The 24,119-nt window shown below is 41.6% G+C and overlaps 1 protein-coding gene across 1 annotated transcript in view; it reads left to right on the plus strand.

Annotated features, from left to right (window-relative positions):
* LOC142492234 (vomeronasal type-2 receptor 26-like) overlaps window positions 1–8,281 on the plus strand; it is a 76,803-nt gene extending 68,522 nt beyond the window's left edge. Inside the window, exon 4 of the mRNA XM_075594903.1 lies at window positions 7,383–8,281. Coding sequence (XP_075451018.1) covers window positions 7,383–8,281 — 899 coding nt within the window. The remainder of the gene's footprint in view (window positions 1–7,382) is intronic.
* Window positions 8,282–24,119: the final 15,838 nt, after the last annotated feature.

Consider the following 24,119-nt stretch of genomic DNA (forward strand, 5'->3'; position numbering starts at 1 on the left):
CTGATCCAGGAAGTTACTGCCAGATCCAGAGTCAATGAAGGCCTTTTCTTCCAGTAGGAGGTCAGGGCCCTCCAGAGTAGCAGGAAGCAGGGATAGAGGGGCAAGAAGAGAATGTACCCAGTAGAAGCGCCTCTACCTTTACTGGGTGTTCCCGTTTCCCGGCTTCAGGGAAAAGTTCTGGAGGCGATGTTCCAAAGAACCACAGTAGAAACAGAGTCAATTCTGACGGCGTCGCATTCTCTCCGCGGCCCGAAGTTGTTGGCTACCGATTTGCATCGGCTCCGGAGAGTCCAACGCCAGGAGAGGCGAAGAGGGCGACCTGTGTGAGACAACAGGGGAAAAAAGAGAACGAGAACAGTGTCTCTCGTGCCGTCATTCCTGGGTGCGCTGGTCCATTCGTAAACTGAGGGTAATCAACTCCTCCAAGGAAGAAGGCCAGGCATGAGTAGCAAGATCATCCTTCAAGGTATCAGAGAGACCATGCCAGTTAGCGGCGGCGAGCGCCTCATCATTCCAGTGTGTCTCCACGGCGAGGGTACGGAACGCAGATCGCGTACTTGGCAGCCGATCTTGGAGCCTGTGAAATATGGAAGAGAGAGAATGCGGCCATTTTGCGCCGTGCGGGAGTGTCAAATATTTGCTGTAATTCACGCCTAAATTTGGAGTAATCTTGTGTCAATTCCCTCTTGTGTTCCCAGAGGGGAGAGGCCCAAGCGAGGGCGTCACCGGTGAGCAGAGCATAGATGTAAGCCACCTTAGAATGGCCAGTAGGAAATTGAGAGGGAGACATTTCGAATTGCACCTCGCATTGGTTAAGGAAACCGCGACAAGTGAGGGGGTCCCCATCATAACGATTAGGCGGTGGAATTCGGGGTCCAGCGTTAGCATAAGTCATAGCAACAGGAGGTGACAGAACCATAGGAGACTCCTGAAGGGAGAGGTTAGCAAGCTGCTGGGAAACAGTGGACTAGTAGAAATTGATAAACAATTTATCCCATCAGGTGCATCAGAAATGATTTGGTAGTCGCTGCAGACATGAATACATAATGTGTGAATATATAGCACGATATAGCAACTGGCCCAGCTCTGGGCACCAATTGTTGCAGACACTCACGGTTAGGAGAATAAAAAGCGCCTTGGCTAGGTCCTCAGTATCTTCAGTGTTGCACCGCCAACCCTTCCGTGACTGTGACGTTACGTGGGGCGGTCATGTGACTGGCGGTGATCTCCTCCGGGAGCAGCGACTACCCGGCGTGCAGTCCAGCAGGGAAATGCAGGGAAACTCCTCCAGCAGCAGCAGGAATCACAGCAGAGCACAGCCGTAAAGCAGACAGGGTGTAGACGTGGGTGGTGACTAAAAAAAGTTTATTGCAGCAGACATGTGTAGCTGATGGATCCTCTGACGCGTTTCAGCCCTCAGGCCTTTGTCAAAGAAGTCAGCAGAGTCGTATTCGTAAGCAGGGTCCAAGGGCAGTAGCGAGCAGGGTAATCCAGTACAAGCAGAGGTCAAGCCAGGGAAATCTAGGGGTAAGCAGGAGCAGGAACAGAAGCTGGAAAACACAGGAGAGCCAAGCATAGGACTGCACACACAGAGGTTACCAAGAACTATGCAGAGCAATTATAGACAGGACAGACAGGGGTTATAAAGGAGGGAACACCAATGGGAGAGAGAGGAGGAGCAGAAGGTGAAGTGGGAGACAGCAGGGATAGGTGAGGAGGAGAAGAGGAGGAGACAGGTGAGCCAGTGAGGGATATAGCCTGAAGGGTATGAGAGGAGGAGCCAGGGGTCTGAGAGAGCCTACAAGAGGAGCGTGTGTGCGCGCCCTCTGTAAGGTAAGAGTGCACACGCACAGGCTGCGTCATGAGGCGCGCTGAGCGCCACGGGGACATCTGCCGAGGGTGAAGGAAGGACAGGAGGGGAGACCGCAGGAGGTAAGGAGGCAGGAACGGGAGCCGAGGGGGGCCATGAGCGGGAAGCACCATGATGGGGAATGGGAGCACGAGAAGGTGCGCGTGTCTTGCGGGGAGCACGTGCAGATGCCGAGAGAGCGTCAGAGGCTGCCGCAGAGGGGCGAACGGGCAAGGAAGGGACAGGAGAGGCAGGCATGAGCGGAATGTCAGGGAAACCTAGAGGGGAAGGAATCCCCTGAACCATCACACAAACCCACCCTGAAACTTGCAGCCTAGAAATCTCCCGATCCAAGCACCCTAGTAAAGGTAAAAGACAAATAGATCTTTAATGTCGCAAACGTTGCACACAGTCTCAACAATGTATTTTCGACATCTGGGGTCCCAGATCTGACATTTTAGGACCCCAACACATGAGTCAGAGTTAACCAAGTGGGCTTAACCTTTATTGTTGTGCCTGGTTAACCCCTTCACCGTCACTTCAGGTGGATCCCATTGGTGTCTGGGGGGCCACAGGTGGTTCCCATGGGGGTCTGGGGGCCCTCGGTAGTTCCCACAGGTGTCTGGGGGTCCTTAGGTGGTCCCTGTGGGTGTCAGGGGTCCTTGGGTGGTCCCTTGTGGTGTCCGGGGGTCCTCGGGTGGTCCCCATGAATGTCCGGGGATCCTCGGGTGGTCCCTGGCCCACAGGATCAATCCTATTGCAAAAACAAATTAATGTGGCATACATTTCAATAAATAAACCTCCCTGCCACCCCCTACCACCCCAACACATATAGTACAGTAATGGGCAAAATACACATATGGATAATAGCTCATTTGCCCATTATTAAATCAAACATTAGGCTGCCAGCATAAATTAAGTAAATAAACCTTTCGACTTATCCCTGCCATTATGAAGGGTGTCCTCATAAGCATACTGCAGGACCATGTCCTCCATTGCCAGAAATAATACATGACATAAAACAATCTAATGGCGTCTAACCCCTTAATCACCTTAGAGGTTAATAACCACTATAGTAATTAAAGGGTTAACCCACCCTCCCCGCTACCCACCCTGGAGTCCTAACCACCCACCCCGGGCCCACTAAACGCACGCTGAACTCATTGATTGATTTTATAGTCGTACTTCATACCTATATAATATGGTCATGATAAGCCACTATAGCACTCAATGGTCACCCTAATTAAAAAGCATGAATGTCAAAAAAAACAATAATCAAACATGTACACAATCACATTAACACCACAATTCAAGAAATACAAACACTAGCCAGCAAATATAATAAATAAAAGCAGTAACCAAAAATAAATTCATTAATTTTAACCACTAGTCAACAAATTAATTAATTAAGAAAATCACTATCAAACACATGAATTGAAAGCAGGAGCCAACACACAAAATAATTAATAAAAAACAATAAACTATCGGAAACAATAATAAAACCAAGCCATGAAAATGACAAGCAATGTACAGTATGCCAAAATATAAACTGAAATAAAAAAAAATAACACTCAATAGAAAGTAAGAATTTACCCAAAAAGGCATTGGCTATCACTGTATTAATGTTTACCCTAAACGGACACAGATTAATATAATTGCAATAAATGGGCAATATAATAAACCTTAAAAGAACGAAATTCAATAATTAACCTGAAAAAGACAATTACTGTACATACATTCAATATTTGTCTTACAGTACCTTTAGAAGTTTTCACCCTCAGAATTCCAGTGTATGAGGAAGTTCTCAACCAAAGACATCATCCGCCGCCATCCTCGGTGACGATCAGCATCAGGTATAAAAAACCTTCTTTTTCCCATCCTCTTTCATCTTCTTTAATTGTTTTCTGCCATCTTGAATCTTCTTTCCTTGTAATCCATTCCCCATGTTAAATCCAAAATGGATGTTGTCTAGTCGGCATATTAAGCTAAAATGAGACGAAACAGGCCTTACATAAGGCCTGTGACGTCACATTTTAGGGTCAGATGGTACAGGTCCAATTCGATTAGGCGATGTATGATGTGACAGGCTATTTTATTTTTTTATGGATGTGACATAATCCCTTAAAGTGATGTTACATCCTTTGTTAAAAAATGGAACACATCACATGGTACAGGAACCAATATTATTGTCTTCAATCCCATTCGCTGTAGTACATGTGATATCACACATGTGGTTTTAAGATGGTGAAGTACCTCCCTTGGAGATGACGTCATACTCTTATTTTTTTTAAAGCCTGTCACTTGATACAGCGTCCAATCGGATTGGACCTGTACCATCTGACCCTAAAATGTGATGTCACAAGCCTTATACAGTATAAGGCCTGTTCAGTCTCATTTTAGCTTAAGATGCCAAAGAGTCAACATACGTTTTGGACTTACCATGGGTTACATTAGATCACAAAGAAAGAAGATGGAAGAAAGAAGATTTTTTTAACTGATGCTGATCATCACGGAGATGATGGCGGATGATGTCCTGGGTTGAGAGCTTCCTGATACGCTGGATTCGGAAGGCGAAGAATTCTAAATGTACAGTAAGATAAATATTGAATATATGTAATTTTATTTTTTCAGATTTTTTTATTGTATTTTTTTTTAATGTTTTTGATTGCCCATTGACTGCTAATGTATTGATCGGTGCCCCTTTAGAGTGCAGATAAATACAGTAACACACAATGGGGCCTATGCAGTAAGCGTTCATAAGCCACTTATCATGCACTTATCACCCAAAATGCCTACTGCTATTCAGTAAGCAGTGATAAGTGGGTGATAAAAGACTGAATCGCTCAAAAACAATTGCTCATAAAAAAATCACTGAGGCAGCGGTGCTAAGTCACTATAACCGCTTTTCGGCATGTTCATAAACTCGCGCAATTCTAGTAGCAGTGATTAGGCTATGAACGCCTATCGCCGCTCTAGAATGGTGATTATATCACAAAATCCTCACGCCAGAAAACGTTGGCTTAAAGGTGTTGGAAACCTGTAGAGAAGCGGCGAGATGGGACTTAGAAAAAAAATGCATTTTTCCTGCATAGGATTGTTGCCGGGAATCTCTTGAGCTGATATACAATAATATTAGCACCAGAGACCCCGGCATGAGCCCTATGCAATAAAAATGCATTTACAGTAAACTTCATTACCATAGCGGATAGCCTCAGGGACCCCCTACTTCCCGAGATACAGGCCCTGTTATGGGGTGCCGGTATCTCCTATGCATTTAAATGTCCGCGTCACGTGACCATGGGAATAAAATGCATAGGAGATACCGGCACCCCATAACGGGGCCTGTATCTCGGGAAGTAGGGTGTCCCTGAAGCTGAAACCAATGCGGTTCAGCTCAGGAGACCCCCTGCTCATCTAAGCTATTAACAAAATTTAAATTTATACACATAAATTTCAGGCGATATTTGCACAGAGAGAGATGGGTTAGGCCTTTTCAGAGGGTCGTTCATCAGATCACCGGCTAATCGCCCGTTTTGTGAATTTTGTTATGACAGGTAATGAAGGCCCGATGATTTTTTTTATGACCCTTTAGTGCATAGGCTCCAATGCATTTTTTGGCAAATGCTTGTTTTGAATTGATTGTTATTTTTTCTATTTCTGTTTATTGTTATGACTAAATTGTTATGTATTTGTAGGGCTTGTTATTATTACATTTTAGGATTGATTAGGGGTTACATTTCTTTAATTGTTAATTGTTCTGTTGGATAGGTGTTTATTTAATGGTATTATTCTTGTGTTTTGAGCTTACATTAATTTCATAAATTATTTTGGTGTTAGATTAATTGTATTGATGTGTTGGCTAGGCTTTTTAGTTATTTTCTTCTCCTGGTGTTTAGGTGCTTGTGTATTTATTTTATTCTTGAATCTTTTTGGTGAGGTTGTTTTATTTCTTGTTGCCCATTGACTGCTATAGGGGCTTATCATTCCCATATTTTATGGGCATGATGTACCACTGTGCCAATCAATGGATAGAGGGTGGGATAGAGGCCCCCAGGTGAGTGGTTAGGCCTCCTGGGTGGGTATAGTGGGAAGGGTGTTAATCCCTTAATTACTATAGCGGTTATTAACCTCTACAGTGATTAAGGAGTTAGGGGCCATTAGATTGTATTTTTTATTGTTCTTTTCCTGCCAATGGAGGACATGGACCTGGAGGATGATGATGAGGACATCCTTCATATTGGCACTGTTAAGTGCAAGTTTTATTTACTCTATTTATGCTGGCTGGCTAATGTTTTATTTAGAATGGGCAAATTAGCTATTATCCATATCGGGATAAGAGTCATTTTGCCAAATCCTGTACTGTATGTGTTGGGGGGGAGGGATGGAGGTTGTTGAGGGTAGAGGAGGAGGGTAGTAGGGTTGTTGCATTTATTTATGTTTATTGGGGTAGAGTGATTGGGTAAAGGGATTAGTTGCAAAAAGGTGTGTGTTTAGGCCTACCGGGTGTGTAGCGGGTTAACCCCTTCGTTACCATAGCGGTTCCAACCACAGTGTTGGTGAAAGGGTTAGCTCCTCCCGCAACCTACCAGGAAGGCCTAAACACCCATCCTGGGCTACTACCCCCTTCATCCCCCCTCTCTGCCCCCCAATAAAAAGACTATTCAAGTTTAACTCCTTCATTGCATTAGCGGATACATGATATGGTAATTAAGCTGTTTTTAAAAAAAAATAATACTAGTGTGCGTGAGCAGGGGGTCTCTGGAGCAGAACATCATTGATTTGAAATCCGGGGACGCCCTGCTTCCCGAGATACAGGCACCGTTATTGGGTGCCGGCATCCCCATACAATGTTTAAATGTCCTAGTCACGTGACTAGGACATTTAAACTCATAGGAGATACCGGCAGCCCATAACAGGGAAGCAGGGGGTCCCCAGTGCTTAAATCAACGCGGTTCTGCTCCTTGAGGCCCCCTGCTCACGTACACTAGTATTAACATTTTTATTAAAACTCTGCGATCGCTTGCGAGATATATACAGGGAGAGACGGCTCTCTCTATGCAGCTGGGCCAAATCGCACTAAGGAGAATTTTGAGTGGGGCTTGCGATCTTATCGCTGTTGACCGCACGGTTTGGGCACTTTCCTGCCTCATGGTTTGAGATTGGTCACAGAGCTTTCTGAATACCGTGGTAACTCATCTGACAAACCATTCAGCGAAAACATGCCAAACCTTGCGATGTAGCAGCAAAATTATCAAGGCTACTAGAATTAGCCCCTATATATCAACCTCATCAGTTGGTTCCTTGGCAGGCTCTTTTTTGTTCATTGGGTATGAAATCTTGAGCTAATAACATAATGTACATTTTTTGCTTATTGAGTATAGTTATCTGTTCTCAGACCCTTGTCGATTTGTATGTTTAATGATACCACGTTAGTAATGCTGAGGTATGGATGCTAATGCAAAGCAAACTGTTTGAAATGTTTCCATAAAATGTAATGTTATAAATATTTGTAATTATTATTTTCTCTTGTCAGATATGGAAAACTGTTTGAAGTGCCCTGAGGATCACTGGCCTAATATAAGGAGAGATACTTGTATCCCAAGAATGATAGATTTCCTTTCCTATGAGGAACCACTAGGTGGCGGTATTGCAGTCCTTGCTGTTTCCTTTTCTGCTGTCACTGTTGCAGTGCTGGGGATCTTTATCAAGAACAAGGACACTCCAGTTGTACGAGCCAATAACCAGAACCTCAGCTACATCCTTCTTATCTCTCTTGCGCTGTGTTTTCTCTGTTCTCTGCTTTTCATCGGTCGTCCTCTGAAGGTGACCTGCCTGCTACGGCAAGTGACTTTTGGGATTATTTTTACTGTTGCTGTGTCTTGTGTTCTGTCAAAAACCATCACAGTTGTCATCGCCTTTAATGCTATGAAACCCGACAGCAAATTGAGGAGGTGGGTGGGCACCAGAGTATCCAGCTGTCTTGTCCTCCTCTGCTCACTGGGTGAGGTTGTGATTTGCATTGTGTGGCTAATTCACTCTCCACCATTTCCAGACTATGACACCAAATCAGAAGTTGGGAAGATGATATTACAGTGTAATGAAGGCTCGGTCACTATATTCTATATCGCCCTCTGTTATATGGGACTTCTGGCTTTCTCAAGCTTTATTGTTGCATTCCTAGCAAGGAACTTACCAGACACTTTCAATGAAGCTCAGTATATCACCTTCAGCATGCTGGTGTTCTGCAGTGTTTGGGTCTCCTTTATCCCAGCATATCTGAGCACCAAAGGCAAATACATGGTGGCCGTGGAGGTATTTGCCATCCTGTCCTCCAGTGCAGGAGTTCTGTGCTGTATCTTCATTCCCAAGTGCTATATTATCCTAATGAGACCTGAGCTGAACACTAAAGCCCATTTAACCACAAAAAATTAAAAATTATGGTTGGTGTCTTCTTATATACATCTAATATACTCCAAAGAAAGTTATGACTTAAAGGAACCAAAATATACTTAATACTAAAGTAAAACAATTTTGATCTATTTCCTTTTAGGGTTAGTATAATGTGCTTTAATTTTGCATTAGAGGGAACTTAGTTAAGAATTTTAAACTCTGTACATAATGTTAGAATTGTCCAAATTAGCATGCTGTTATTAACACGTTTAGTGCCAGGGGTGTTTGCCATCTGCGTGGTGACAAAACTATTCAGCATTCGTTGTTAAGCTTTTCATTGGTATCTCTCACCTTGGGTTGATTTCATATCATGTGACCAAGATATGCTGTCATAAATATGGGCGTGAGGGGCTGTCTATTTACTTTTCATAATATTGTTTCTGGATAGTATTGCCTTATATCCCCTAATTATACGGATACTAGATATGTATAGATTTACTATTCTATCCAACACCGAAAACAAATTAGCAATTCGTGTAACCTGAAACATTTAGATCTGAATGCAAAAAGATAATTTGATTGTTTTTATATAATTGATACAAATTATGATTGTGATGCTACTTTGACTAAGATAGCCATTATATAGTAGTAACATAACATATTAGCAAGTCTACTGATGTTTGAAATGAATTACATACAAAAATAGAATGAATTAGCACTCATCCTGTCTAACACAATTCAGCTAGATGAGCTATGATACTGCATCCACACCACAAGATGCATATAACTGTACAAAACCCAAACTGGATCAGCACTCAAAAATAATAATTAAGGACATACAGTACTGTACTGTACATTTTGCTTTTGGTCTCACCAAGTTTTTCTTTAATGTATAAAAAAAAGAACCAACACAGAAAAGATAAGGACACACAAAGATAGGAAATGTTAGCAGACCCTGTTATACAGTATGTGCGCAATAGAGCAACGTTTCAAGTCCTCCTGGCCCCTTCATCAGGCTTAATCATAATGTCCATCCAAGGAGGTTTAAATAGTCCCTGTGGACACACATGTGCCCCTGATCAGTGTCTCTCTGCACTGTGCAGCCATTACAGTGACGTCAGACAGCTGCTGTTGGAGCTGGCTGCACTTCCTATCATACACAGACATAGCATCTGAAGCCTCACAGCAATACTGACAGACTGAACCATTAGGTCGCCGAGCATAGGAGAAAATGGAGCGGACCTGTGCAATGCACTCCAAAAGCAAGAGGGCTAATCCAGTTTGGATTTTGAAATGATTGACGTCACTTAAAGGGATGTGATTAATGACATCAGATAATTAACATTTGCTGTACATATTAGAACTGGATTGTGGGAAATGTATACCTGTATTTAAACACTGATCTTGCACGTTTGATCTCTATACACCTGAAAAAGGTTTAATTATTTTTACCTGGAAATGTTGTTCTATTGCTTGTCTTCTTGTATACTAATAAATGGTTGGAGGACCTTTTTGGACATCACAAATATGACTACATCTGCTTTATTTTTTATTGTTGGAAATTGTGATGGTTTGAGGGGATCCCTCCACAGATATGCAATGCACCACTGAAAATATATAGCTATTTTTCCCAACAACAGGAATTCAGAGCAAGTATACATTTTTCTGTATTAAATAAACAGTCCACACGTCTCTATTTTTTGGAGGGAGGAAATTGCTCTTGCAATTATCTTTCAGAGATGATCCGCATCCCCCTAGCCTCTGTAGAGACCCTGTTTCCAAGATACAAGCATTTATTCTCACAAGGTAAGAATAGGTTTCCGTTGGACACAATATGACAGAAGGACCAGGATGGCTTCTGCAGCTAACAGATAGATGCAACATCATTGGTACTGTAGATCAGTGGGTGCGCAAAGTGGGGGGCGTGCCCCACAGGGAGGGCACAAGATTTTCTGGGTGGTCATGGCTGTTACAGGGGCCGCATGTTTCCCCTGAAAGCATTTAAAATAAATGCCGGGGATCACGCAAGTCCTCTATCACTTTTTACTTACCTTCCTTCCAGCGACGCGTCTCCATTGCCTCCCGGCGTCAAATGACGCAGTGGACGTGACTTCCCATGACCCCCGATACGTCATTTGATGCCGGAGCTGTGCAGGGAGGGGGTGTGCGAGCCGGAGGGGAGAGGAGACAGGGGGGCGCATGTAGGAAACTTTGCGCACCCCGGCTGTAGGTGATATTATGACTTTCTATTTGCAGGCATAGAGTATTTGTACGTTTTTTCTCTTAAACACAGACCTAAAAAACTCAGATATCAACTAGAGGGGTTCTGGCCATTACTCAAAAACTTAAAAGGACTTCCTCATTCACATCAATAACATACAAAAGACAATAATTGTATTACTGCATTAAAAATGGAATCTCTGTCATTTTCTTCATACTGATTAAATGCACGAGGCCTGAAGTTGCATTAACCTTTGCAACTATAAGTTTAAGTACTGTATACTGACACAAGGAAAGGATTGCACTGTGTAAATGCCTATTTATCATCAGTGTGATACATAGCCTACCATATTCATCAAACTCTGTTATGGGTCAGTGCAAATGAATGGGACTTAACTCTGATTCAAGGTGAAGGAGCTTTAAAAAATTGGGGTCTAGTGAGATAATTACTCTGCTATCAATCCCTTACAATTGTTCACTTTCTACAAGTCTTTCTACATAAACAACCTCAGTTCTGTAATCTAGGAGTAAAAGTTCCTGGCTGAGCTTCAATAGCTGATTGAAACCTGCATAACTTTAATTTGTGCTAATTCATTCTAAACAATGGGGCATCTGGCAACCTCTTCTTCCACCTGTTCAACATCTCTCTAAATCACTCTCACTATGGATATTCCTTCTTTCTGAGCTGCTGTGCTTCATCTTTGTGTTGTTTCTACTAGTTGCTATAACAGTGCAATCTCACTTCTAAACACACAATATACTGGAACTGCAATAAAGCTTCAAAATATTCTCTACTGACTTTCAATATTAGTTCATAATTAGAAATATGTGCACTGGTAAGGAAAATTTAGACTGGAAGGCATAACTGTGAAGATCACATGAAAAAGTGTAAGAAATTTAAAATGTGTGCACATATTGCTTGTGTTATAGGCTAATTAGTAAGTAGAGATGGGCACATTTCTTTTCTGGTTTTTGATCCAGTCTCCAGATGCTCTACCATGGCTCAGAGGGGGGAGAACAAGGATGTCCCAGCGGGAGGAGAGGTAAAGGGAAAAATGTACCCAAACAGAAAAAGTTGAAATCACAGAGGAGAATCTGAAAGAGAATGGAATCTATAATCTGTCTGAGTTCCAGTTAACATGTGCACAATTCAGTTTACTCAAAAAGAGCTTAACTTTTGCACCGATGAACAAACGGAGCGAATTTAACTTATATTTAGATATGTAGAAATTCCTGTGAAAATTAACACTGAAAAGGCATTTTGTTACAAGTGCACCTACAGTCATTTGGATTTGCCAGAGACAAATATGGGTGAATCAAATGTAGAAAGTACTGATAGAGAGAACTGTAAGAGAAAACACAAGAGAAGTAAGATCTCAAGGAACAATAGATTCCATAGGGAATGTACAGATTGCTGTTAATACTTCATTTGACTGGTTGAATAATTTTGGGGAATCCACTTATAACGCGATGCAAGCGTGGCTCTCAATTGTTTTGAAAGTACTGCAATGTGGATTTTTCTTGTTAACACTGAACACGTGATATACATATATACAGCATATACAGTAACATGCAGATCTTCCTATCATGCTGTTTTCCGATGCCACCTGCCCCTGATTCCCTCTACCCTGCACCCTCCGCCCCTCTGCCCCCAGACACCAGGCCAGATCTAGTCTTACCTGTGCCCTGCAGGGGTGACCAGGTCTTATCATGTCTCAGGTGGCAGGGAGCTGGGTGTCTCTAGCTGCTTCTGTTGTCCTGTGACCTGTGTGCATCAGCAGCCTATAGGATTCTGTTTCCTGTTTTTACCCTGGCTTTGTATTGGAGGATCTCCCTTTATATAATCTCTTATTCCAGACTTTCATTGCTCAGCATAGTCTAGTGTGACGCTGTGCCATGCTGCATTCAGTTCTTGTTTCTCCTGCCTTGCCTGTTTTTCCTGCCGCTGCTTGTCCCTGCTATGTACCTTGGACTCCGCACCGCTCTACTTCCGATCCAGCTTTCGTACGACCATCATCCAGTCTCCAGTCCTGATCTTGGCTAGTACCCCGACAATCCCCTACACTCCAATCCTGAACTTGGCTACTTATCCTGACGATCCACTACTCTCCAATCCTGATATGGCAGGTACCCTCTACTACTCTCACATCCCTACTCCTGACCTTGCTTGTACAACCAATCTACATTCTAGGTGTGCCCGCGTGGCTGTGGGTTGGTGTTACTCAATTCCCTACCTCAGCACTGCTGTCGCGCTTCTTTGTGGTGAGCATGCGTTACAGTGGGATACCCCAGACACAGTGATGTTCTATGCTGTCAATTATTGGACGTGAAACTTGCGTTGGTGTGTGACACCATAGCGCTAACGTCCCCATGTGATAAAGCAGCGGGACGGCTGAATAAGCAAGCAATTTACTGGCAGCGACTTGCATACTTAATCCTGAGTATTGCAGAGGAGTTAGATGTTCACTTGTTCTAATAGGGACACAGAGCTGCCAGTACCTTTGTTGATAAATAACCTACCTTGAATTATCAAGTTCAATGATAGCTGTATGCTGCGGGCTATCTGAGCCAGAGGAACTTTGCTTGACGCACACTTTGTGTTTACATACACTTCCACTGCTGTTTATAGTATGGTGAAGCTCATGTCAAATCTTTATATCTGCAATAGTTGACACAAAAATAATTACACTATTGTGTTTTCTCTCTCATTGCATGTAAACATTGAGAAATAAAGCTAGTTTCTTACCCACTCCTGAGCCTCCACGAGTCCCTGATGGCGTGTCAAGCCGCTAATGTGAAGATCCAATGCAAAAAGAAGAGACCAGCATCACACTGCCAGGGAGCCAGGTGGTTAAAAATCAATAAATGTATTAATCAAATAAACATCACCCACGGGGTATTGCCTCCCTCCTACGCGTTTCGGACATAAATCCTTTAACAAGGAGTATAATACAATGGTGCCCTGGACCCTACTTATATACCCAATATCACTGTATTAAAATAATTGAATTTCACGCCAAAACTGGCTCCTAGTGTGACGCACACATCAGGGAACTCGTGCCCGCGTGCACACTGAAGATGGCATGCGCATGCCCCCGAGCAATCTCCGTCGCATCCGCACGCGCCTATCATATCACTGCCTGGGTTGGATGTCAGCAGCATGGCAATAAGACCCTCCCACCCGCCTGAGGCCCCCAAGGGACGAACGGAGACCCACGGCCATACACTCACCATCTAGGAAAAATGACAGGTCTCCATGGAAAAAAAGTTTATGGCAGTCATAAAGGGTAACCCCAAAGGCCAATTCCTCAGACTGAGGAGAAATTGCTCCAATACTGAGGATTTTGTCCGTCAGTCTGGGGAGTTGTGCTCAAGATTTATCCAAAGGGTATACAAACATGAGGAATTATCACAGACTTTTAATGAAGTGTTAGCGATGGATAGACAGCTACTGTATTACTGAGTCCACAAAGTGAGGGCACCCTGGCGTATGGAGGTAGAGCTGGAAAATCCTCAATGAAGAAAAAGGTAGATTATACAGGCATACCCCGGTTTAAGGACACTCACTTTAAGTACACTCGCAATTAAGGACATATCGCCCAATAGGCAAAAGGCATCTCGTGTATGCGCCTGTTAGCACGTCCTGAACTGCAATACAGGCTTCCTACCTGTACCAAAGCTGTGCGCAAGTGGGGTGACTATAGAGCCTGTTACAAATGCGTTATTTACATCAGTTATGCGCGCGTATATGAAGTTTGCAGTACAGTAGATGCACAAGTAGAAAAAAGGTAGTGCTTCACTTTAAGTACATTTTTGCTTTACATACATGCTCCGGTCCCATTACGTACGTTAATGCGGGGTATGCCTGTAAACAAATGTAGTAGAAAACAGGGTCAAGTTGGAGACAGGACAAGACTGGACGGGGATGATGTCCCTTTATTCATTTTACAATTTAATAGACCAAGCCATCAGGTCCAACTGATCATATGCAAACATTGGGATCTTCTTTGTATGGACCGGAGTCTGGTCCAATATGTAGAAAATGGGCCCCGTTTTGTTTACCGTAAAGCTAGAACTATTAAGTCCGTTGTAGCCCCCAGTTATGTGGCCTCTTCACATGCAGTGACCAAGACCTTCACTACTAGGGGTTCCTTCAGTTGTGAGGGCTGTCATATTTGTCAATATATGTGACCCTCTTCACATTTTTCTAGTACCCCTTCAAGTAAACAATTTCCCATCAAATCTTATATTAATTGCAATACGCAATACGTCGTGAACATTCTAACGTGTATGCGGAGCCAACTACAGTATGTTGGCCGAATGACTAGAGCTCTTAAAATAAGAGTGATGGAGCATGTGAGACTAATAAAAAAATGTGATTGCTCACATCCTGTATCTAAACATTTTTCTGAATGTACATCAGGGAGTATTAGGAACTTAACAGTTAGAGGAATTGAAAAGTTTTCCCTGGATGAACGAGGGGGAGATGGACTCAATCATTTGGACCGCAGGGAGGCCTATTGGATCTTCATTTTGAGGACCCGGGCCCCCTGTGGTCTGAATGTTGAATGGAATTTATGCCATTTTTACGTTCTTTATGTGGAGTCCACTCTTGTTATCCATATGGAATTGTTCTGTTTATCTGATTCAATTGTGTTTTCCTGACAGATCCTTATATATTTCTGTTGGTTTTCCAAAAAGTGATGACTTCCCCATTTTTCCTTCTCCTTTCCCCCTCCCCTTCGCCCCCCCCTTTTCCTTATCCTCTTCCTTCCTTCTTCTCCTTCCCTCTCCCCCTTCCTCCCCTTCCCTTTTCCCATTTTCCCCTTCTTTCATTTCCACATGAAATTAGTAGTCATTATTACATCTTAAAAGTTTTGAACTTAATATTTAAGGTGGCAACATATCCATGTATCCTGCATTTAACTATAACCTGCACTTTAGGGAGTTGTTCTTTAATTAACCAGATATTTCTGTACCCTATTAACTGAATAAATGCTTAAGATGTTGAAGGTTATTTATATATCCTCTATTATAGGGCTATCCTCCATTAGAGTTTTTATTTATGTTTCTATATAAATTTAGTATAATATTGTTAGGAGGTTTTATTACAGATGTTATTTGTTTCTATTATGGTCTTACTGGACTTTATGTATAAATTATGAGTTTATATATTTAATGTTCATGTTGTATTAACTTGTTTTATGCTATTCTTTTTATTGTGGTTCGTGCCAATCCCTGTTATGACAGGTCTCTATTTTATGGGAGGACTTAGCCACTTCCCCCGCCTTGTTGTTATTGTTTTGACAGGTTTCCATGGAGACCAGTCCTTGTTCCTGGATGGTGAGTGTATGCCCGTGGGTGTCGGGCTCAGTGCCTGCCGGGCGATGACCCCCGAGGAGAGGAGGGGCACAGATGGCCATGGGGGGGATTGGGAAGAGTGTGTCTTTGCCGCTCACTGGCATGGGTCTCTGTTCTTCACCCGGGAGCCTCGGGCAGGTGGGAGGGGCTTGGTGCAGTGCGGCTGACATCCACCCCAGTCAGGAATATAATAGGCACGTGCGGACGCGACGGAGGTTGCTCGGGGGCGCACGCATGCACATCTTCAGTGCGCATGCGGGCACGAGAACCCTGACTATCGCGTCATGCTAGGAGCCGCTTTGGCGCGAAATTCAATTATTTTAATACAGGGATATTGGATATTTAAGTACAGTCCAGTGCCCCATTGGATTATACTCCTTGTTAAAGGACTTATGTCCGAAACGCGTAGGTGGGTGGCACTACCCCTGCGGGTGATGTTTATTTGATTAATACATTTATTGGTTTTTAACCACCTGGCTCCCGGCAGTGAGGTAGAAGAGAATCGGGTTTGAAGAGGAGATCTCATTTCTTCCCCTCATTCATGAAAGGCAAATTTTTGTCAACATTTGAGAGTCTCGTTGAACGAGACTTAATTCTTTTACATAAGGGTTTCACTTTTGATTCTCCCTCACATACTCACTTTGGCAACAATTTAACTATAGGTGAACGTAAAGCACTTAATGATCTTAAAGCCAATACATCGCTTATTATTAAAAATGCTGATAAAGGGGGGGCGGTTGTAGTGCAGCATAGGGATGACTATCACAGGGAGGCTTTACGCCAACTTTGTGATACTTGTTCCTATGCTGTACTGCAATCTGACCCTACCCCTAAATTTCTTGCTGAATTGAGGAACCTCCTTGATGAGGGTTCTATGTTGGGTATCCTTAATGATATTGATATGGAATTTCTTTATAACTCCACTCCTACCACGGCCATGTTTCACCATCCCCCAAAGATTCATAAATCATTAGTCTCCCCTCCTGGAAGACCTATTATATCCAGCATTGATTCTTTGGGAGATGGTGTCTCACGGTACGTGGATTGTTTCCTATAGCCATTGGTACAATTATCACCTTCTTACATCTTAGACAACGGAGATCTCCTTAAACAAATTGAATGTGTTGTCTGGAAAAAGAACTGCTTATGGGTGACCCTGGACGTTACGTCACTTTATACTGTAAGCTCTCATTCTCACGGGGTGGCAGCTGTTAGACACTTTTTGAGTCGTTCTGATTTATCACATGCACAAATTGCTTTTATTTTGGATTCAATTTGGTTTCTTCTCACTCACAATTATTTTTTGTTTGATGGGGTTCATTATCTCCAAACGCATGGAACGGCCATGGGGACAAGCTTTGCCCCCTCATACGCCAATCTTTTTATGGGTTGGTGGGAGTCGTTCCACGTGTTTGGAGATTTGAACATTTATAGGGAGCACATTTTATTTTATCGGCGGTTTATTGACGATCTATTGTTTATTTGGGAGGGTGATGTCCCCACTTTATTATTATTTATTAATACACTTAATACTAATGATTTCAATCTCAAATTCACGTACACTTATAATTATCACCATATACACTATTTAGATTTATACTTGTATATTGATAATTCACTAAAAATTAATACTGATGTTTTTCATAAACCTAACTCACAAAACACTTTTTTACGTGCGAACAACTGCCACTCTAAAGCCTTAATTAAAAGCATTCCGAAGGGCCAAATGATACGCCTCCGGTGCAATTGTTCTACAGATGAGCTATTTAACGTTCAGGTTAAAGACCTATATAATCGCTTTATTAAGCGAGGTTATAGTCATAGTGACCTAATAAAAACAATACAGGAAGTTTCCTCTATGGATAGAAGATGTTTGCTCCAACGGTCCCCTAAAAAAACTGTATTAAATGATTGTCCATTGTTCATCACATCTTTTAGTATTCAGGGAGAACAGATTAAACGCATTCTGAAAAAACATTGGTCTATCTTGTCGTTAGACCCTGTTCTCAGACCTATAGTTTCTTCGGGCACTAGAGTTATTTTTAAAAAAGCTAGGACGTTAGCAAATACTCTCTCACCTAGGGGCCTATGCAGAGAGCAGCGAATTTTAAAATTGGCGAATTTATTAAAAAGTAGCTTTTTTGGAGAGTTTTATTCTCCATACAGTATGCAGAAAAGTGCGAATTCTGCTATGTTTAACATGGATGCGTGTGGCGAGTTTAAATTGGCGAGATGCGCGCTTCAGAAACGTGTAAAAACAAATTTGCGCCTTTTTTTTCCCTTTGCAATGGCCGCGAGCGGCAGCTTCTTGCCAATTTTTTCTGGCGAGGCAAAAAGGAGACAATCGCGCCATTTTATTGGCGCGAACAGCCGCTAGATGCCGTTCGCGCCTCTCTGCATTAGGATATTTTTAAAACTGGCGAGATTGAGGTTCTCGCCAGCCGCGAGGCGAGTTTTAGAAATAAAAAAGAAAAATTGGCGCGTTTTTCGGAACTCGCCATTTTCTGCTGTTTTCTGCGCGATTTTCTCCAAAAAATGGCGAATTTCGAAATAGCGCTGCTCTCTGCATAGGCCCCCTAGTCTCTTTAAAACATCAGCTGAAAAACATTCGAAACTCCCTAGGAGGTAATTTAGATGCAATAAATACAAGATTTGCCCTAAAATGAAACAAGGTAGAACTTTCACTTCCACTGTGAATAGAACAACTCATAAAAATATGATGTTTATTAATTGCAATTCATCATTTGTTGTATATTTAATCACATGCGGATGTGAATGTCAATATGTGGGTCAAACAACCAGATGTCTTAAGATCAGAATGATGGAACACTTCAGACTCATATCAAATGGGGATCTCAGTCATCCGGTTTCAAAACATTTTTCCAGCTGTATTAGGGGCGGTCCTGACAACTTTTCCTTCCAAGGAATTGAGATGGTTGCACCTTTGACAAGAGGTGGCAACAGGACCTTACAGCTGGATCGCCGTGAGGCATTCTGGATCTTTACTCTAAGGACCAGAATGCCTCACGGAATGAACATAGACTGGGATCTTACTCATTTTTTGTAATTATTTTTTTGTAATAAAACTTTTAAAAAAAAATTGTTTTATTTTACAAATTTATATAGTTGGGAAAAGTATATATTTTATATATTTTTTATGTTAATTACACTTTATTGTTTGTAAATTTTACATATTGGTCTGTAGTGTTCCATTGTCATTCTGGGATATTATCAGATGTTCTAATGTTTTTGATTATAATCATTTAATGTCTCTGGTGTGTTAGTTATTAAAACTTTTTTTAATATAATCCCCATATCTTTCAGGATTCCTGTAGATCTGATTATAAGTAATATATTTTTTCTCTTAGGGAGAGACGATCTCTGCTTTGACCCTTGACCCTTGACCCTGTCATAGGTCTGGCAGATTTCTATCTCACCCTGAGTTAACATATATTTATATATGTAGAATTATTATCTATTATTATCTTTTATCTTTTTTTCCTTTTTTTTAAGTTATATTTCTATTTTCTATTCTTTGTGCAGTTTCTATATTGGCAAATATGTATGTGCCATGAATATGTGGATTAACATATATCTATGTTAGCTGATCTATTGATTTGGTTATGTTGACCATTAACTGACACATGCATGTTTTCCTTTTCCTTTGTTAATAGGACGGAGGGTTTTTGTATCCTCTTGGAACTTCACTTTTATATATGTTGGGTGTAGGGTTGTCAGTGTATGTAGGTATGACAATATGAAAAAAATATATTTTTCTATATAGATTTCCTATATGGATGTTTCTTTTTTGGCTATACATCTTCTACTATATTCTGACAATCACTGCACCATGCATATTGCATATAATTTATTTATATTCTCATTTGTTCTTCCTTTTCTTCTTTTTTCTTCTATAATAATTTTTCTTTTTTGTTCTGGAGGTTTATAGTTATACCATTTGTTTATCTTATTTGTTCTTCATATGATATTTGTTTCGTTATCCTTTTTTTAAACAATGTGTTTATTAAAGTTTTTTTTATTCAATGTTTTCTTCGAACAGCTAATCCAGACACTCTGTGTACTTCCTCTATTGCGAGCGCGACCCAGTATTGAGCCGCGCAGTAATATTGCGACTCTGCTTGGAGACGCATATAGATGACGTCACGAGTGCCGAGTTTTGGCGCAAATTCTTGTTTAGATAAATGGTGTGCTATTATGTCCCTCATTACACCTTGAGAAAGTCTCGAGGGACGAAACACGTAGGTGCGTTGTCCTATTTGTGTGTCTGTACTGACCATTAAAGGTTTATTTATATTTTATCCCCGGTTGGAGTTGCCCTTATTTTTTGCGTCTGACTTGCTGTGAGCTGTGCTCCTTTCCACTTCTACTATTGATTTTTAACCACCTGGCTCCCTGGCAGTGCGCTTCTGTTCTCTACTTTTTGCGTTTGATCTTCACATCAGCGGCTTGATACACCATCAGGGAATCGTGGAGGCTCAGGAGTGGGTTAGAAACTAGCTTTATTTCTCAATGTTTACAAGGATATGCAATGAGAGAGAAAACACAATAGGGTAATTCTGTATATATTCGGTATAGATAAATATGGTAATGCACTCACATCTAGTAAGATAAAGCAGGCATCTCGGTTAATCAGTTTAACCAAACTGTAATAGAGAAACGTCAGGAATCAGGAATCTTATAAGGTCTCTGACGGCAGGATATTCCCAATTTCTCCCAAGCTCACAGGCCGCAGGATATTATGCAGATATAGAGAAATAAACACACATAGTGTAATACTGTATATATAGAAATAAATTCTATAAACATATAGTGTATCAACTCATATTGTGTATATAGGTAATACGCATTTAGGTTGTTAAAGTAACCAATTCTTATATGGTCTCTGACGGCAGGATATTTCCAATTTCTCCCAAGCTCACAGGCAGCAGGATATTATGCGGATATGTAGAAATAAACACACATAGTGTGATACTGTATATATAGACATAAATTCTATAACCATATAGTGTATCAACTCACATTGTGTGTATAGGTAGTACGCCTTTAGGTTTTTAAAGTAACCAACTTTAGATGTCTGGAATCACAGGAAAAATCCCAGGCAAAAAAAGAGGAAAAGGATGCAGGAAAAGGTAGAACAAACTTTATAAACAAAAAAGCACTTACAGAGCTGAATACAAAAAAATATCCCTGAAGAAGTCTTTTTTGGACGAAATGCGTTGAAGCAGCTGCTGACAATCTATAGACTTTGAGGAGCTGTCTGAAGCTCTGTACCCCCGCAGTGTGGTATTCCCGGGTGCATGGCCAGCACTAGGTTTTACTGAGAGTGGGGATACATGTTTTGGACTACCTTGAATTCTTCTTTTTTTGTATTCAGCTCTGTAAGTGCTTTAAAGTTTACTCTTAAATTTGTTTGTTAATGTATGCTTTCGTAATAGTAGAATAATCATGGAGTGCATTATGTTTTCCCTTGTCTTCAGAATTATAGCCCCATAGTTAATTTTAAAACACGAATGTAACTGTAATGTTGAAAAGCAGTTGTGAGTACAGTACTATATTTTACAGTACAGAATGTGTTTTTGTCTATGCGGAGCCAAGCTCTGAGGAATCCTTGAAAACCCTCCATGGGTGCGCACGCTATGTAAGATGCACAGGAGGTTGCACAGCGGGAGGAATAGGAAGCACGCTGCGGGGGACGTGCAATATGATGCTCTGCAGGAGGCTGTGCAGCAGAAGGTAAAGAAGGAGCGCTCCGCGGGGGACATGCTCCCTGATTCCTTACACATACATGCCGTCTCTTAAAGGGAGCTGGCTCTTGCGCTGATTTTTCTCTCTCCCTGTCAGTCGGAAGCTTACGCCAGAAGCAGGGAGAGGAGAGAGCTGCCAGCTGATGCCAGGTCAGTCCTGCATGTGGGTGCCGCTGCTCTGCCAAAGCTGGGACAGCTGTGAGAGTTCTCCCAGTTCTCCCACTCCGGCAGACATGGAAACCCTGAGGGGTGCAATTCTGTCGCACAAATATTAGACCCGCTTATAACGCGATCCGCTTATAACACTATATGATTCTTTGGACCCCAAGCAGCGCTTTATAACGGTGTTGAGCTGTTTTATGAGTAGTCTAGACAATGATATGAGATACCAGGATCGATTGATGAGACTTTACAAGACCTAATGCACATTTTTGAAGAATGTGATGGGAATAAGGATATAGCACAATACATACACAATTGAGATAAAAATCGATTTTTTTATCCTTATGAATCGTGCGACCTAACATTGAATTCTTCTGCAAATATAATAGAAAAAGTATTTAAGAATCTATGCAGCAATAATAGGTATTATGTATTTAATTACAACCTAACCCATTGTGAAAGACAAGCCTAAAGGAATTAAATATATGGTTTGACTCCCACTTAACATTCGGAACGCACATTCCTGACATCCCAAACCTATGCCAAACTTGGTGTACTTTACAGGAACAAATCATCCTTATGTCTGCTGGTCAGAAAGCGTATCGCACAGCAGATGCTAATGCCAATTATCGACTAAGGAGACATAGTATATGGCTCGGCACCTCAAACCCACCTTAGCAAACTTGACATCCTCCATGTGATCCATGTGAAATGCTTGGCATCCATGTGAAATGCTCAAAGAACTAGATTGGTCATCACTTGAGTCTAGGCAAAAAGTTCACCTTTCCTGTCTTGCCTTCAATTTTTTTCTGGGCAAGCTACGGGCACACACGCGCGCGGGCGCGCAGAGACATCCTGTGAAACCGGAGGAGGAAGTGAGGAGAGCGGCCACACGTGGTGCAGAGCTGTGGACCCCACTAACTAGCCTCCGCCACCGGCACTGTTCCGGTGAATACCTGAAGGGCGGTTTCGGACTTGAGTCGCAGCGGAGCAGAGATACAACTCTGCAAGGATACCATCTGCGCCAAGAGGACTCGTTCCTAACAACGCGTGTTTATGCCTTGCTGCTTGTAAGTAGGGCTCCAATTTTTCTATCCCGGATGACCTGCGGTTCTTTGTATTTGTCAATACCATTTTATGGCATGGTTCACAAGTAAGGCTATCTCACATTTTAATCTGTAAATGTTTCATAAGCCTGTAATATATATTATCTTTAACTGTGCATGCAATGACTTGTATATAATGTATACCCTGTTGATTTATGTAACTGTATTTGTAACCATGTATTATTTGTCTTAACTCTGTGCCCAGGACATAATTGAAAACGAGAGGTAACTGTCAATGTATTACTTCCTGGTAAAATATTTTATAAATAAATAAAAACAGGAATTTGATTATCCACCAAGCGGATAAAGGGAGAGTTACGGTACTATAGAACCGGCTGAATTATTTAAAAGAAGCTAACCGTCTCCTAGGGGATAATGTTTCATATCGCTGCCCAGATAAAGATCCAACGGCATCCTAACACTAAAGGAGTTTCACTACATATTTAATGCCCATCCCCGCATTCCGATTTTAAACCACATCCCAAAAATTCATAAAACCTTGAAGAACCCGCCGGGCTTTCCCATTGTGTCTGGAATTGGTTCTATGACCTCCAATTTATCACGTTATGTTGAAACCTTTTTAGCTCCCCTCACTTGTGCACTGCCTTCAAGTTTAAGAGACAGTAAGAATGTTTTAAACTCACTACAGACTATCGAATGGCACACACTTTATTTGGGTCTTGTTTGATGTAACTTCACTGTACACTTGCATACGTCACACACAAGGTATTGAAGCAGTAGCACATTTTCTTTATCACCAGGATCATTTAAACGACTTAAACAGAAATGTATAATTAACAGTATCACATTTATACTTAACCATATTTTATTTTTTTAAGGCAGGTATTATATCCAGACCAATGGGACGGCCATGGGTACACGCTTCTCCCCTAATTCTGCAGGATTGTTAATGGGTTTATGGGAGTGTGAGTATATATGGGAAGAACATAGATTTAGGAAGTATATACAAAACTATTGAAGATATATTGATGACATTTTAGTCATCTGGTCAGGGTCCATAGAAGAGCTAGACGCATTCACTATATATTTGAATGATAATGATAAAAACATCATTCAAAGTGGAGAACAAAAAGGAATATTCATTTTTATTTTCAGACAGCCCCAAAACTCCTATTATTTATCATCTGCCCAAGATACATAAATCCCTCACAGCCCCACCTGAGAGACCTGTTGTGTCAGGTATTGATTGATTCATTAACATCAAACCTGTCACAATATGTTGATTTTTTCTTACAGAATTTTTTT

The sequence above is a fragment of the Ascaphus truei genome, chromosome 4, assembly GCF_040206685.1.
Source record: "Ascaphus truei isolate aAscTru1 chromosome 4, aAscTru1.hap1, whole genome shotgun sequence".
Taxonomy (NCBI): Eukaryota; Metazoa; Chordata; class Amphibia; order Anura; family Ascaphidae; genus Ascaphus; species Ascaphus truei.